Below are 14,178 nucleotides of genomic sequence, written 5' to 3'. Positions count from 1 at the left end.
ATTTGTACTAGATGCTGCTAAGATAAAACTATAAATTTTTGAGGAACCAAAGCTAAAAAAAAATTGTTTTTATAATGGTCTAAATAGAATAAAAAATTATTTGGAGGATGAAAACGTAAATTTTCATTAGATCAAAGCTAAAAAAGGATTAACATTGAACTCTTAAATTTTAAGCGGGACTACAAGGGGAATTATACCATTTAACTTTGGTATTTTACATATTGATCTTTCTTTTTCTCATCAATGTTCAATTTTCTCATGCTACACCTACCAGCCCTGAAAAGGAAGGTATCACATTGAGTATATGACATTTTTTGGTAAGTTTCATATTTTTATTTTGTGAGTAGAGACATTTTATTGCTTTAAGAATAGACTCCCGATAAAATGTGACTTGTGTCCTCCATAGTTAAAAACTAGTCGTCGTAAGTTAAAATGAGGTACACGTGGTCAAGTGTCACTATCTAATTATTCCGTCAATTACGCCAAAATTTAATAATATAAGGGGATGAAATTTTTAACAGAAATGACCAATTTACTCTTTAATCTAACATACAGAGACTAATTTGCCAATTTTTAGTAGAAGGAATAAAATACAAATTAACTCTTAATATAAGGACCTCCATAATATTTTTACCAAATTTAAGATAATAAAGCAAATCGATTTAGACAATGATGAGCAATAACTCTCAAAATTGCATCTCAAATTTGACTTAATATTTAATATTAAATGTGATATTTTATTTTCAATTTGATAAGAATTTTAATATTAAAATAATTAAGCATATTTGAAAAAATATTATTTTATTTTAGGTTAAATTAATTATTGGTAAAAGTAATTCACATCTCTCTATTATTAAGCGACTTAATTCACCCATGTACTATTAAAAAATTAAATAAAACTAAATTCAACAATATGTCATTAAAAATAATTTTATGTTTAACAGAGTTGATATTTTGAAAATTTTATGATTTTGTAAATAAATTTTTTTTGTTTGAGTTGAATTTTAAATAAAAATAATTTTTATGTCATTTTTAAATAGTAAATCGTTAATTCTATTGCAAATTAGTTTTATTTGATTCTTTTTAATAGTACAGGATTAAATTGTTCAATTTTGTCCAATGCATGTACTTTCATCTATAATTATTTGTATAAGTAAAATGTAAATATAAAATGATGTAAGGTTAATAATAATATTAATAATTTATAAAAATTAAACTTAAATTAAAAATTGATTTATATATATATATATATTATTATATATCAAAAACTTGAAAGGGACAGTTGTGAGAATTTGAGAAAGTGTCATACCTTGCTTGCATTGCCTGCTCGGAACCAAAATTTTCTATATTTATTCATTGAATTTTGGTTTCATTTCGTTCTTAGTCCATGGACTCTTTGTACTTTTTCAATTTAGTCTCTTCCTTTTAATTTCTCAATTTTAGTGTTGATATAAAGATAAAAGATTAAATTTCGTTAAATTAGGATTTATTTTATGCACTAACGGATATGAGTTCATATACTATCAACGAAACATATTACGACACATCATCATTAAACCAAAGAAAAATTTTAAAATATTTATTATATTTTTAACAAGTGGCATCTTGTGAGTTGTTGCGGTTTATACATAATTAACACATTAAATATAAATTTTCAAATTATCCACGTCAACAATTTTAAATTATTAAAATACCAAAATTCAAATTTAATCAATTAAAATTTAATTGATCAAATTCTCGGAATCAAAAAATAAAATAATTAAATTTCAAAATTCTAAAAATCTAGGGATTGGAGGAAAATAAACCTTTTTTACTAATATTGAATTTTCATGTGTTTGATAAAGGTTAAAAATTTCAAGAAAAAAAGTAGAATATGATAAATTAGTAAATAACTACTTATTTAAAAAACACATTTTTGAAATAAATTATCACAATATTCAAATTGTTTTATTCAAATCTAAATTATCTAAAAATATTATATTAATAAAATTAAAATTATAAAACAAATGAATTTTAAAATCAAAATTTTACCCATTATCAATAACATTTCATCATTTAATTATCATAATTCAAAAACAATATTAATTAATGATTATAATTTCAACATTTATAAAATTTTTCAACACATTTATGCTTAATGGCTTTTATTTATAAAATAGTGTATTTAATTTTTTATTTTATATTATATTATTATTATAATATTTAATCTCACCATCACCATTATTTTTACGCTTAACTCACCTAAATGTATCGCGTATCAAAATACAGTAAATTTAAAAAAAAAAATTCTTTGAATCTTCGCCGACACAAATAAAACATAACACTCATTCTCACATTATAATATACATATAAAGGAGTAACACTCTCTCTTCATTACTACTCTCAAGCTTCGAATCTATATATTTTCTTTTCACCTTTTTTTTTTTCTCCTTTAATGGCGATGTCCCCAACCACTGAACCTCCCAACAACTACAGCTTCTTCTTCTTCTTCACATTCACTTCATCTTCATCTTTCTTCTTCACCTTTGCTTGCTCCTCCATGGTTATTTATCATATGTTGCACCTCACCTGATCTTTCACCTCTCTAAACACTGCTCAAAATCAACTGTAAAGTGTAAACTACTATCACTACTACTACTAAAAGACGACCCCTTTCTCCCCACCCCAAAGAGAGAAATGAAGCTACCGATAATGGGTTTTATTAACAAAGCTTTTTCTCTTTCCATGACTCATTTGTTTCTTACTGAGTTAATCTTACTCGGTTTGATGATTTCTGTTTTCATTCCAGCTCAATGCTTCACTGATGCTACCGATGGTAATTTTTTCTTTTTAGATTTTTGGGTTTTTTTGTTTGGCATTGGCTTCATTGATTTGTTGTATGATCTTTTGAAAATATGAGGAAAAGAAGGGAGAAAATGAATATTTTGCTTTGATTTTGTGATATTGTTTTTTTTTGGGGAATATGTGATACTTTTTATAGAATACAGTAGCAAAAAAAAAAAAAAAACGCTACAAATTCTGGGTTTTAGTTTTATTTGGTTATGGTGAGGTGACATTTTATCATATAGATGGAAGATTTAATTCAATATAATCTGTATTTGATTTATGATTTTGGAACATGGGATTTTGTTATTAAGCTGTTTACTTACTTGTTTGCAGTTCAAGCTCTTCAGGTTTTATACACTTCATTGAACAGTCCTACAGAGTTAACAAATTGGAATAGTGATGGTAATGATCCATGTGAAGAATCATGGAAAGGGGTTGCCTGTGAAGGCTCAGCTGTTGTTTCCATGTATGAAAGTACATATTTTTAGAATGTATCTATTCGATTTTTTGGAATTTCGTACCTTGTTGATCAGTTTTGGTTAATTAATTGGTGTTTGTTATTTGTTTAACAGTGATGTTTCTGGACTAGGACTTTCTGGAACTATGGGATACTTGCTCAATGATCTTATGTCCTTGAAAACACTGTAAGATGGTCTCATTGCTCGAGTTTTCAATATATGGAGAACGTTTCTCTTTTATTAATCATCTAACTAGTTAATTTACCTTTTTTCTTCTTTGTATTATGTTAGTGATTTGAGTAACAACAACATTCATGACACGATTCCATATCAGTTGCCACCGAATCTTACGAGCCTGTAATGTCTCTGATTTGTTTTGTTTCTGTCGTTATAACGAGTTCATTTTGATGCTAAATGTTAAAATGATTTATTTGTTATATGATTCAGGAATGTTGCAGGTAATAACTTAAGTGGGAGTCTTCCTTATTCCATTTCCACTATGGTTACTCTTACTTACCTGTAAGTTATATATCTCACAGTCGAGTGGCAAATCGAATTTCCTCTCGTTTTCCTAATCCTAAATCTTCATGTTATAGGAACGTAAGCTTTAATTCACTTTCCCCTTCAGTTGGAGATGTTTTTGCTAATCTTACCGACCTCGGGACCTTGTAAGAGAGCTCAACCTTTTGTATTATTATAATCTATTGGTTTTGTTCTATGTATAATACCTTAATAACATTAAACCATATTATTATAGGTACTCGTAGTATATTTCCATGCTGAATAAGATTCGGTTTCCTTTGTTAATATGCAGGGATCTTTCCTTCAACAATTTTAGTGGGGATCTACCTGTTTCATTTAGCTCATTGACCAATCTTTCGGCGCTGTAAGTGTTGCTTCATTAAGAGCTAAAACAAAAGGAAAAATGGGTTTCAGATATTTATAGAGCTTGACCGAGTTCTGTTGATGAACTTGTGGCAGGTATATGCAGAACAATCAATTTTCCGGTTCTCTTAATGTTCTCTCGGGTTTACCTTTGAACACTCTGTAAGTTTAACTTTTCTCGTGTACTGCTGTTTGGTCTACATGTTCTCTTGTATGTTCTTATGCATCCTAGATTCTGAAACAGAAATGTTGCCAACAACAATTTAAGTGGATGGATTCCTCAAGAACTTTTTTCACTCCCGACTTTTATGTAAGTCTCAATGTATATCATTGCTGGCAATATAACTTTTTCGATATTTATGCAAAATGTTTGACTTTGCTATAAAAAATATGAAACAGATGCGATGGGAATTCCTTTGCCAATGGACCTGCTCCTCTGCCACTACCATATAGTCCACCTCCACCTGGTAGATCTCGTCATAAACATAAAACTCGACCAGGAACTCGTAAATCCCCCGATTCCGATGCTCAATCATCAGATTCAGATAAGGGACCATCAGCTGGACAAATTGTAGGCATTGTTCTTGGTTCTTTGTTGCTACTTGTCCTTGTACTACTTGCTGCTGTTTTCTGTATTCATAAAAATAAACAGAAGGTGAGTGGTGCAAGAGCTTCAAAGGGAAGTTTTTCAGCTGGCTCCAATGATGGTATGTTAGTGAAATTGTTATATTTTAACTATTGTTTGAACCCATGAAACCGAATGTTGCTTTGCATTGAGTGTCCTAACGATGCTGGACGTGTATTATGCTTCGCTTTTACAGGACATACCGAGATGCAAGAGCAGAGAGTGAAAAGTGTTGCTGCCGTTATAGATTTGAAACCCCCACCAGCAGAAAAGGTGACAACGGTCGATAGGATTTCCAAAAATGGATCTCTAAACAGAATGAAGTCACCGATCACTGCTACATCATATACCGTCGCAGCTTTACAAACAGCAACAAATAGTTTCAGTCAAGAATACCTTATCGGCGAAGGTTCCCTTGGTCGTGTTTACAAGGCCGAGTTTCCAAACGGAAAGGTAGCTTCATTTTTTAAGCAATACATCGTTTTTCACTGTGATAACTAATGATTCTTTACGTTGTTTGATCTTAGGCAATGGCTATTAAAAAAATAGACAATGCTGCATTATCATTACAAGAGGAAGACAATTTTCTAGAAGCTGTCTCCAATATGTCACGTTTGAGACATCCTAATATAGTTACATTGGCCGGATACTGTGCCGAGCATGGACAGCGTCTTTTGGTATATGAATATGTAGGCAACGGTAGCCTTCATGATATGCTGCACTTTTCCGATGATGGTGGCAAGACATTAAGCTGGAATGCACGTGTCAGAGTAGCGCTCGGCACTGCTCGGGCTTTAGAGTATGTTATATGTGTATGATTGTTTTCAGTCCGTCTATCCCTCAGCTGTTTTTGATGAACCATTGTTTCAGGTACTTGCATGAAGTGTGCTTGCCTTCAGTTGTACATAGAAATTTCAAGTCGGCAAACATTTTACTTGACGATGAACTCAATCCGCACTTGTCCGACTGTGGCTTAGCTGCTCTTAATCCAAATACCGAGCGGCAGGTTTCAACACAGGTGGTTGGTTCATTTGGTTATAGTGCTCCTGAGTTTGCATTGTCGGGAATATATACCGTAAAGAGTGATGTGTATAGCTTCGGGGTGGTGATGTTGGAGCTGCTAACTGGTCGGAAACCACTAGACAGGTACAACCCATTGTCTAGCTAATGATCTTTTATACATTGCCATTGTTACAATACTAAAAATTTCGTTCCATTTGTGCTAGTTCAAGGGTGAGATCAGAACAATCACTTGTCCGATGGGCCACTCCACAACTACACGATATCGATGCCCTTGCGAAAATGGTTGATCCTACACTCAATGGCATGTATCCTGCAAAATCTCTGTCGCGTTTTGCTGACATCATCGCTCTATGTGTTCAGGTAAAGGAACTTACTAGTGCACATTAAGTATCAAGTGAAGAACACGATCATACGACATACTATCAACCTTTTTATTTTGTTTGTTTTAATGCAGCCGGAACCCGAGTTTCGACCTCCCATGTCTGAGGTCGTGCAAGCGTTAGTGAGGTTAGTACAAAGGGCAAGTGTTGTGAAACGGCGACCAAGCGATGAATTGGGATTCGGGTATAAGACTCCAGATCATGAGGCGGGGGACTTTTCGTTTTAAGGTCTGGGAAAACCATCAATCCCGAAAATCGAAAGAGTAATCAAGTTTATGTAATTATATGTCTCATACGTTGACACTTTTTTTAAAAAAGTTTATTATAGTGTTTACAGTGCAAATATATAGGTGTATTATTGGACAACATGATGCACATTCATGTTTTTTGCATCATAGTAATAAAATAATAATTTTCTGTAGTTTTCAAGCAAGTACGTGACATTTCCCATGTTACACAAGTTGGTCTTTGGTTCTCATGTTTAATCCCCTTGTCTTTGGCTCTATTCGACTAGAATTTGCCACACAAGTTGCGTGAATGGAATATGGACATTGAGAAAGAAATATGACAGAAAAGGACAATGTTCGTTGATGAAAAGAGCGAAAAACTGTGTCAGCCCACTCGCGTCCTTTTTATGTTTAATGTTCAAAGACTTCCTTTTAATCGCTTGCCTTTTGTTCATTAGATAAATGTCATAATCAGTTCCTGGTAATAAATTTACGTATTAAAAGTTAAATTATATTTTATATTATACATTAGATTGATTCGATTAAAAATTCTATCAATTTGTACTAATAAATACGGGTTCATCAATCTATTATTCCGTTAGCCAATTAGTTATTAAGAGTAAAAATATATGTAATCTTTAACAGCTTTGATTCAATATACAAAATTAATTTACATATTTTATGAACAATAAAATAAAATGCAAAAACTTGATGACTCTACCCTTTCTTTCCTATTATTAAAAAATAAATAAATTTAATCATTATCATTAAAGAACAAATTGATTAATCTATTTAAAATTTAGTACCTCCTAACTCAAAATATCATCCATTTCACTATTTATTAAAGATTTAACATTTATTTTTTTAAAATATTTCATCCATTTTATTGAATTAGTTCATTCATAATAAGAAATACACATGTATTGTCTAATTACTGCATCAACACTTGAGTAAAAATAAATTGAATTTTTAACAAAAAATAGAAGCAAAAACTAATGTACAAAACTAATTTATCCACTATCCATTTTAAATATAGAGCAGAATATAATACAACTAATACAAGGACCTCGGTGGTAATTTTACCAAAAAACTACTGTTGCAGAGTATTTATATATTGTTGTTTAATAGCAATCTCATATTAGCTTAAAACCATGTGTAATAACAATTATTAGAAGAAAACACAAAAACTAACAATGATCTCCATATTCTAGATCAAACTACATGAAAAAGTGGCAATACTATAGCCTCAAAAGTTGCATACGACATGACATAAATATGAATAGGTCTGCATATAATATGCAATTTTTGCCTTCAAATTTCCTTCCCATATAAAATTCATCTTTTAGAGAAATGTAGGGGAAAGATCCATTGGAAATGGATTGCCTACAACATTATCCATAAAATAGTGTGGATTATGTGTACCATCCATTACCACAAACTGCATATCTTCAGATGGTTTCCAATGTCTTTTCCTTTGGTTAATGAACCAGTTGTTGATTTGTTTCTGATCCAAACCGGTTGATTCCGCCAGGGCAAGCTTTTGCGACTCCTGCGGATCGAGTTTCGGTCATTTTATGTTGATGATATAAGCTGTTGATGGCACTATTAAGTTGTCGAACGTGATACTTACCGAAGGGTATGGCCATTTGTAATGTCTACTCCACCAATCCAATAATTGTTGCCTGGCTTCCTTAGGTAGCTTACCTTTCTTCCTTTTCTTCATAAACTCTTGCTTTAAGCTGCCTAAATATCCGCTGTATCTCTGTAAAAGTTTATCTTTAAGTTCTCGATCTTCCGCGAGGGGATCGATGAAACTTTTGTTGTTTACATCAGTTTCTTCTTCAGACGATCCATTCCTTTCAAAAGTTTCAGTACCATAAGCTGAAATGCATAATAAAATTAGTAAAGCTCCTCACATGAACATGTATATATGATAAAAGTACCATGGAGGCCCTTACACTAAAAGTCCGATTACATTTCGCTCCATTACTCAAAAAATAGATAAATTCTTTTTACTATTTGATTTAATGTACAGAATAATTTTTCCATTTTTTGAGGAGGAGCAAAATACAATCTCTTGGTAAAAGGATCTACTTCAATAAACCTTCCATTAACTCAAAAAGCTCGTATTCATATGAGGATCTCCTCATATGATCCAACATTAACAGCAACTATGGCCTCACTAAGTTAAGAACAACATCAATATGGAAGAGTAAATTGGAGAAACATTAGTATTATAGCTTAAGCTCATATATATATATAGCTTTTGTAGCTAACATGAAGAGAGCACCCTGTTTGATATATAAACCAATCATAAGGTAGCAAGGGATAAATAATCCACCATGTAAGATGAAGTCTAAATGAAGCGTGAACACGAGCGGCAAGAAACAAAAAGGGCTGTAAATGTCTACAATTAGAGATGCTAGTGTATGTATTACTACTAACAAGTAACTCAAAGCCAAGCAGCGACAAAAAAATATTAACATTCAAACACATATAATCTGCTAATGAGTTTCACTCCTCATGGCAACTGTAACAGAGGATGATCAAATGCTTTGAGAAGCATCACAAAGAGGTGAAAACCCACGGTGTTTATTGGTGTATATATATTCTATTTTATAGGTACATATTACAAATTGGCGGGGAGGATGACAAGAATAGGGTTTAAACCCAGGTGTTTGGTATGCCATCAAGGAACTTAACCACCACTTGTTTACGCTGTTGGTGGCATATATGCTCTTACCAGCATCAGTCTTATCTTATGAACCTTTACAACTTTGCAAGACCCTTGTCACAAATTCAAGTAGGTAAGAGCAATTTTTGGTTTTAACTGAGAAGGCTGACCCTTTCGGTTTTTTTGATTTCGGTTTAATCGGGTGAAGCTGATTGGTCGGTTTTGATCTCGATTTAATTGGTTTATTCAATTAATTATTGGTTTCATGGACCTTCATTATATTATAATGATATAAACCAAACCTAATAACCCTAAATCTAACTCTAACTCAAAGTCAGTTAATCGAAAATTCGACATTTTTTTTAATTAAAATTGGTCGGATCAATTTTCTCATGTTAAAATAAAACCCGACTGATTGAACCAACTAAATTTAGGGTTCTAATTGACATATATAATATATCCCTTACAAATACTAACTTTTCACTATATTAACCCTACTTTGATCAAACCCTAATTTCTTACGAATTTTGTTCAATCTCAGATTCTTTTTTTTTTTAAAAACTTGAGCAGTGCCCTAGGAACAATCTCCTCTAAACCATATACAATATTTTGTTATCATCACTGCAGCTAAACATGTCCAAAGAAACCCAGATATGCATATGGTAGAGAGTTTTTAACTTTGGAGGAGTATTATCACCAGAATTTGAAGATGAAACTGTGAGGGCTTTGAATTGACACTCGATCCTTTGGAGGAAAACCATGGCTTCCTTGAATGGTTTAGACAGCTCTTGTTCATATTTAATCAGCATCTCACAGTAAGCTTCCATGAACTGATCAAGTGCTGGATCTTCACCCATGTAACTGGTGCTACTAGTACCCCCCACGGTGGCAGCAGTCGCGCATGCTTCTTCCAATCTCGCCACCACTTCAGGCGGTGCTCCAACCTGCAGATTTTTTATTACAAAAAACTAAATGATACATGACAAGAAACAAAGGTTATAAACATGTTTTGGTTCTTTTTTTAGGTTTCACCTTTTGGCAATTGACATAAGCGGCCAACAGACGGTGATAGTGAGGGTGAGACATGATCTTGGCTTTCATAGAAGAAGAAGAGCTGCCATCATCATCATTATTATTGTTCTCCATGAAATAACACCCTGTGTTGTTGAGGATCATAGAGGGTGAACCGCTGGTGCTATTATGGTTCGGGTCTTGATTGTTGGTGGGAGGTAAAGGAAGAAATAAAGGATTATTCGAGTCCATATGATGATGATGATGGGAAGACATGGATGGCATCATAGACACATGACATGGTCCATTGCAAGTATTATTGTTGTGTCCAAAAGCCAACATGCAAGAAGTGCTATTGGAACCACCTTCCATTATCTCTTTCTCTTTCTCTCTCACTGTCTTATCTTTTCCTAGTTGTTCTTCACTTAGGGTACTAAACCATATCTCTAAAATTCTCCACGAGATTTATGCTACAAAACCCAGCCAACTGTGAAACGTGGGTGATTTATATTTCTAGTCATTTTTGCACCATGAAAGACAAGATAGCAGTGTTTTTGAAGTTCAATGTTGACAGTGCAGTAGGGATATATATGCTAAAGCTTTTACCTTCCCGATGAAGGAAAAAAGCCCTCTCACCTTCTTTTGCTGCAGTTACTGCCAGTGATGGCTGCCATTACTGGCAAAATATTAAAGAAAAAGAAGAGAGGGGATTTTATTTTTGTTGTTTTAGAAAAAGAAAGGAACGATCAAATCAAGGGGAAGAAGAGCAAACAAATCAGAATATATATCTGTACGTACTGTGCTGATCTTTAGTTTTCTTTCATACACTGGGTTTTAGGGTTTATCATTATCAATCGGTCCACTCATTCAACTTTAGCATTTATGTTATGTTGCTTCAAAGTTCAAACCCTACTACCATTTACCTCACATATCATAATTTTAGAATGTGTGTTATTTGCGAAATTTTTGGTAATGTTTTATTATAGTTAGCTCATTTTTAAATCCTAAAAGATAAAAATTGAGAAATTATAGCTGTTTAATTAAGTCACGTTAGAAATTAAAAATTATACCATTAACATGAAATATGCTAAATTGATTATCGAATACGTTAATTTTCTCTGTTGAATTGATCAAAAGGTAAATTCATATTTTTCGATACCGATTTTAGACGATATGACTAATTGTAGATTAATGTTTTTTCTTTCTTTTATTTTAACTGTCAATTTAAAATAATCTCACGATATCCTATTATAATAGGATCTTTAAATAAATGTCACCTCAATTTTTATATGACTGATAGTAATAATATATTTGTTGATACTAAAAACAAGGTTAGACTTAAAATCATTTACTCAATAGTTAAGGAGTTGTTAATGAGAATTAATTAAGGATCCTTTGAATGAATGTTTAATTTTTACTTTATTTTATGTTATAGTATTTAATTTTATTATCATTACTATTTTATATTAATCACAAATAAATTATCGATAAACGCATCACTCACCCAAAAAATTTTAAATGTAAAAAGTGGATGTGTTTGTATGGTCGGTATATAAAACCCTTTCTCTCATTCGGTGAGATCATATGTCCCTGAAAGAGTGGGAGTCCGTCACATGGGTGCTTAAGAGTTATTAGGGTCTTGACTTCGTAGGCTTCTTTGTCTAGGTTGCGAAGTGACCACATGAGGCTGCACGTGCAGGGCGTGCAATAGATGGGTGAGCTGTTGTCTCTCAGCGAAGTATTGATTTTTGGTGAAGTATATTTTAGTGAGGTGTGGGCAATTTGAATTTATTTTTTTATTACAATATATGACTAAAACTTATGTAATCCTGGACTGGGTCGGGTCAGATCGAAATAAAATTTTAAGTCTTGATTTAATTAAAAAATAGATTTAAGATTTTGTTCAAATTTAATCTAAATAAAAATATTAAAATCTGAATTGATTTGACCCGTCTCTATTAAATTCTTTTATACTATCATTTTATATAAAATTAAATATTAAATACACTAAAATATTATAATAAATATTTTTGACGAATTAAAATAACTGTTAAGTTTATTTCAATATTAAAATAATTATCAAATTTAAACGTCCAATAATATTTTTTACTGGATTTTAATAATATTTGTATATATGCAAATATTTACTCCTAACTTGTAAAATGATTAAACAAAAAACAGAATTTTGCGCATGGTTGGGTAACAGGTGAGAAAAGTGAGTTGATGTAAAAGCATTTTCTGCAAGTAAAGTGAAGAATAAGGGATAGATGAACAAAATTTTACACTCATTGTTAGTCACAGTCATAGCATCTAATCCGCAATTATTTAACCTAGAAAAAAGTGAAGCACTTCAACTATATATAAAAAAAAAAGCTGGTAAAGCTAGTGGGACACTTCGAATATATAATCTCTCTCTAACATTAAAGGCTCTGAGTACTTTCTCACTCTAGGTCTGGCTGTAAACTATGAGTGTGTGTTAGGGATGAGGACACCATAGGATACGGCTTCAATCAAGTTACAACAAATTGTCTCCCTATGATAAATATCCCACCAGACCTAATTTTTTTCTGTCACTGGCTGCTTAGTTATGTTCTGCAATGGCTACCTTGTATTAGTTTTAACCTTGAAATAATAGTGGTTATGCTTGAATGGTACTTTACCCCTTTCTGGTTCATACGATAGTTTTTATTATTATTATCATTTAATATTAATAGTATTATAAAGTATACATTAAATTAAAAAGTATATTAGTTATTTTTATTAAAATTTAATCAATTTTATTGTTAAAAATTAGTTTGATTTGTAGAATAATTATACATAGTGTGTCATTTGTAACTTATTTTGACGTACATAAATTAATTTTAACAGTTAAAATAATAAAAAATTAATTTATTATTTAATTTAATGTACATAAATTAAATTTTTTTATTAAAAGGGATAAACTATAATCCGACTCTTAATCTAACGGACTCCGTGATATTGTTTGTTTAATTAGTTAATATATAAGCATGCAGGTATATTGTTCAAATCAAGAACGAAATCATAGAAAGATCAAACTTTGGGTGCGAAGCTGTTTATGTGTGTGTGTGTATATATATATATGCTATGCTCTTTTCATCTCGGCATGAAGTTGGCGCAGAGTGTATTGATTTTCTGGACTAGACTATGTTGTTGATGTTAGGGTTTGTGCCCATCAATCATTAGACATGTTGATATTGTTTTTTAGGGTTTAGGGTTAAAAGCAACAAACTCGTCTGCATATATAGATATATGGTAGGGGAATCCATCACAAAAGAGCAAAGGGAAAAGGTTAAAAGAGAGACGTCACTGGTTGTTTGATGTAGTGAGAAGCCAAGGTGGTGGTGGTGGTGATGGTGAACTGGCGGGAGATTATGGCGGGACAGGCAATGTAAGGCTAATCCATTCAAGCAACTAAAGCCTTTTTTCTTATTCACTTTACGTCATTTCCATCAACAGTTGCATGATAAGAAATTGTGATTAAAATTTTTAAAAGAAAGTGAGCAAGGAATAAACAGCTGCTGCTACCTGGAATGGTGGTGAGAGGAGGTTCTATAAATGAAGTTTTCAAGTAATTTGAAACACAGATACATAAAATCATCACTTCTTCCTTCAACCATTGTTATTGATGATTGTAATTACCTTATCTAGTTCATCTTTTAAGTCTGGGTAATTAATGCTAATATATTATCATTAAATTATGAGGTTAAGGGAGATGAAATTAGATTGCTGATAATTAATTACTAAATTCGCTATAATAACAACTTAAGAAATTCCAAAAATATTATAATTATAAAGATAGCTTTTTTTTCCTCTTCACATCCATCAAATCACTTTTATTTTTTTTTGATAATGTCAGTATCATCATCTAACACATATCAAAATTGTTGAATATTTTGTGTAAATGTACTTCAAAAGAGTATCATCATCTAACACAAAATATTCAACAATTTTGATATGTAAGATTCTTTATTTATATAAAATTATTATTATTCATGGATGTGACGTAATAGGTAAATTTTATGTACGTTAACACATACTCTACTTTGAT

General features: G+C 31.7%; 2 protein-coding genes across 2 annotated transcripts; one reads left to right on the top strand and one right to left on the bottom strand.

Moving 5' to 3' along the window:
* Positions 1–2,383: 2,383 nt before the first annotated feature.
* Positions 2,384–6,630, top strand: LOC105776831 (protein STRUBBELIG-RECEPTOR FAMILY 8). The gene is made up of 15 exons (XM_012599756.2): positions 2,384–2,815; positions 3,160–3,292; positions 3,399–3,470; positions 3,576–3,641; positions 3,732–3,803; positions 3,881–3,952; positions 4,099–4,170; positions 4,266–4,331; positions 4,414–4,479; positions 4,569–4,876; positions 4,991–5,247; positions 5,322–5,593; positions 5,665–5,940; positions 6,021–6,177; positions 6,272–6,630. Exons 1-15 carry the CDS (start codon positions 2,677–2,679, stop codon positions 6,422–6,424), a joined length of 2,181 nt encoding a protein of 726 aa, XP_012455210.1. The 5' UTR covers positions 2,384–2,676; the 3' UTR covers positions 6,425–6,630.
* Positions 6,631–7,422: 792 nt separating this feature from the next.
* On the bottom strand, positions 7,423–10,834 carry LOC105776833 (homeobox protein SBH1). The gene is made up of 4 exons (XM_012599760.2): positions 10,131–10,834; positions 9,796–10,042; positions 8,055–8,305; positions 7,423–7,973 (listed from the first exon to the last, which is right to left on the bottom strand). The coding sequence occupies exons 1-4, from the start codon at positions 10,479–10,481 to the stop codon at positions 7,767–7,769; spliced, it is 1,056 nt and encodes a 351-aa protein (XP_012455214.1). The 5' UTR covers positions 10,482–10,834; the 3' UTR covers positions 7,423–7,766.
* Between the last annotated feature and the right edge of the window lie 3,344 nt (positions 10,835–14,178).

The sequence above is a fragment of the Gossypium raimondii genome, chromosome 10, assembly GCF_025698545.1.
Source record: "Gossypium raimondii isolate GPD5lz chromosome 10, ASM2569854v1, whole genome shotgun sequence".
NCBI classification, from domain to species: Eukaryota; Viridiplantae; Streptophyta; class Magnoliopsida; order Malvales; family Malvaceae; genus Gossypium; species Gossypium raimondii.
Note: the sequence above shows the minus strand (reverse complement) of the source record. Positions and strands in the feature narration are given on the sequence as shown.

What these genes read in the sequence shown, in the direction of transcription:
- LOC105776833 (XM_012599760.2), bottom strand. Translation starts at nt 10,481, where the DNA reads ATGGAAGGTGGTTCCAATAGCACTTCTTGCATGTTGGCTTTTGGACAC. An exon ending in CTTATGTCAATTGCCAAAAG is followed by an intron (nt 10,043 to 10,130) that starts GTGAAACCTAAA and finishes AAAAATCTGCAG; the next exon opens with GTTGGAGCACCGCCTGAAGT. An exon ending in AGTTTCATCTTCAAATTCTG is followed by an intron (nt 8,306 to 9,795) that starts GTGATAATACTC and finishes TATGCATTTCAG; the next exon opens with CTTATGGTACTGAAACTTTT.
- LOC105776831 (XM_012599756.2), top strand. Translation starts at nt 2,677, where the DNA reads ATGAAGCTACCGATAATGGGTTTTATTAACAAAGCTTTTTCTCTTTCC. An exon ending in CTTCACTGATGCTACCGATG is followed by an intron (nt 2,816 to 3,159) that starts GTAATTTTTTCT and finishes ACTTGTTTGCAG; the next exon opens with TTCAAGCTCTTCAGGTTTTA. An exon ending in TTGACCAATCTTTCGGCGCT is followed by an intron (nt 4,171 to 4,265) that starts GTAAGTGTTGCT and finishes AACTTGTGGCAG; the next exon opens with GTATATGCAGAACAATCAAT.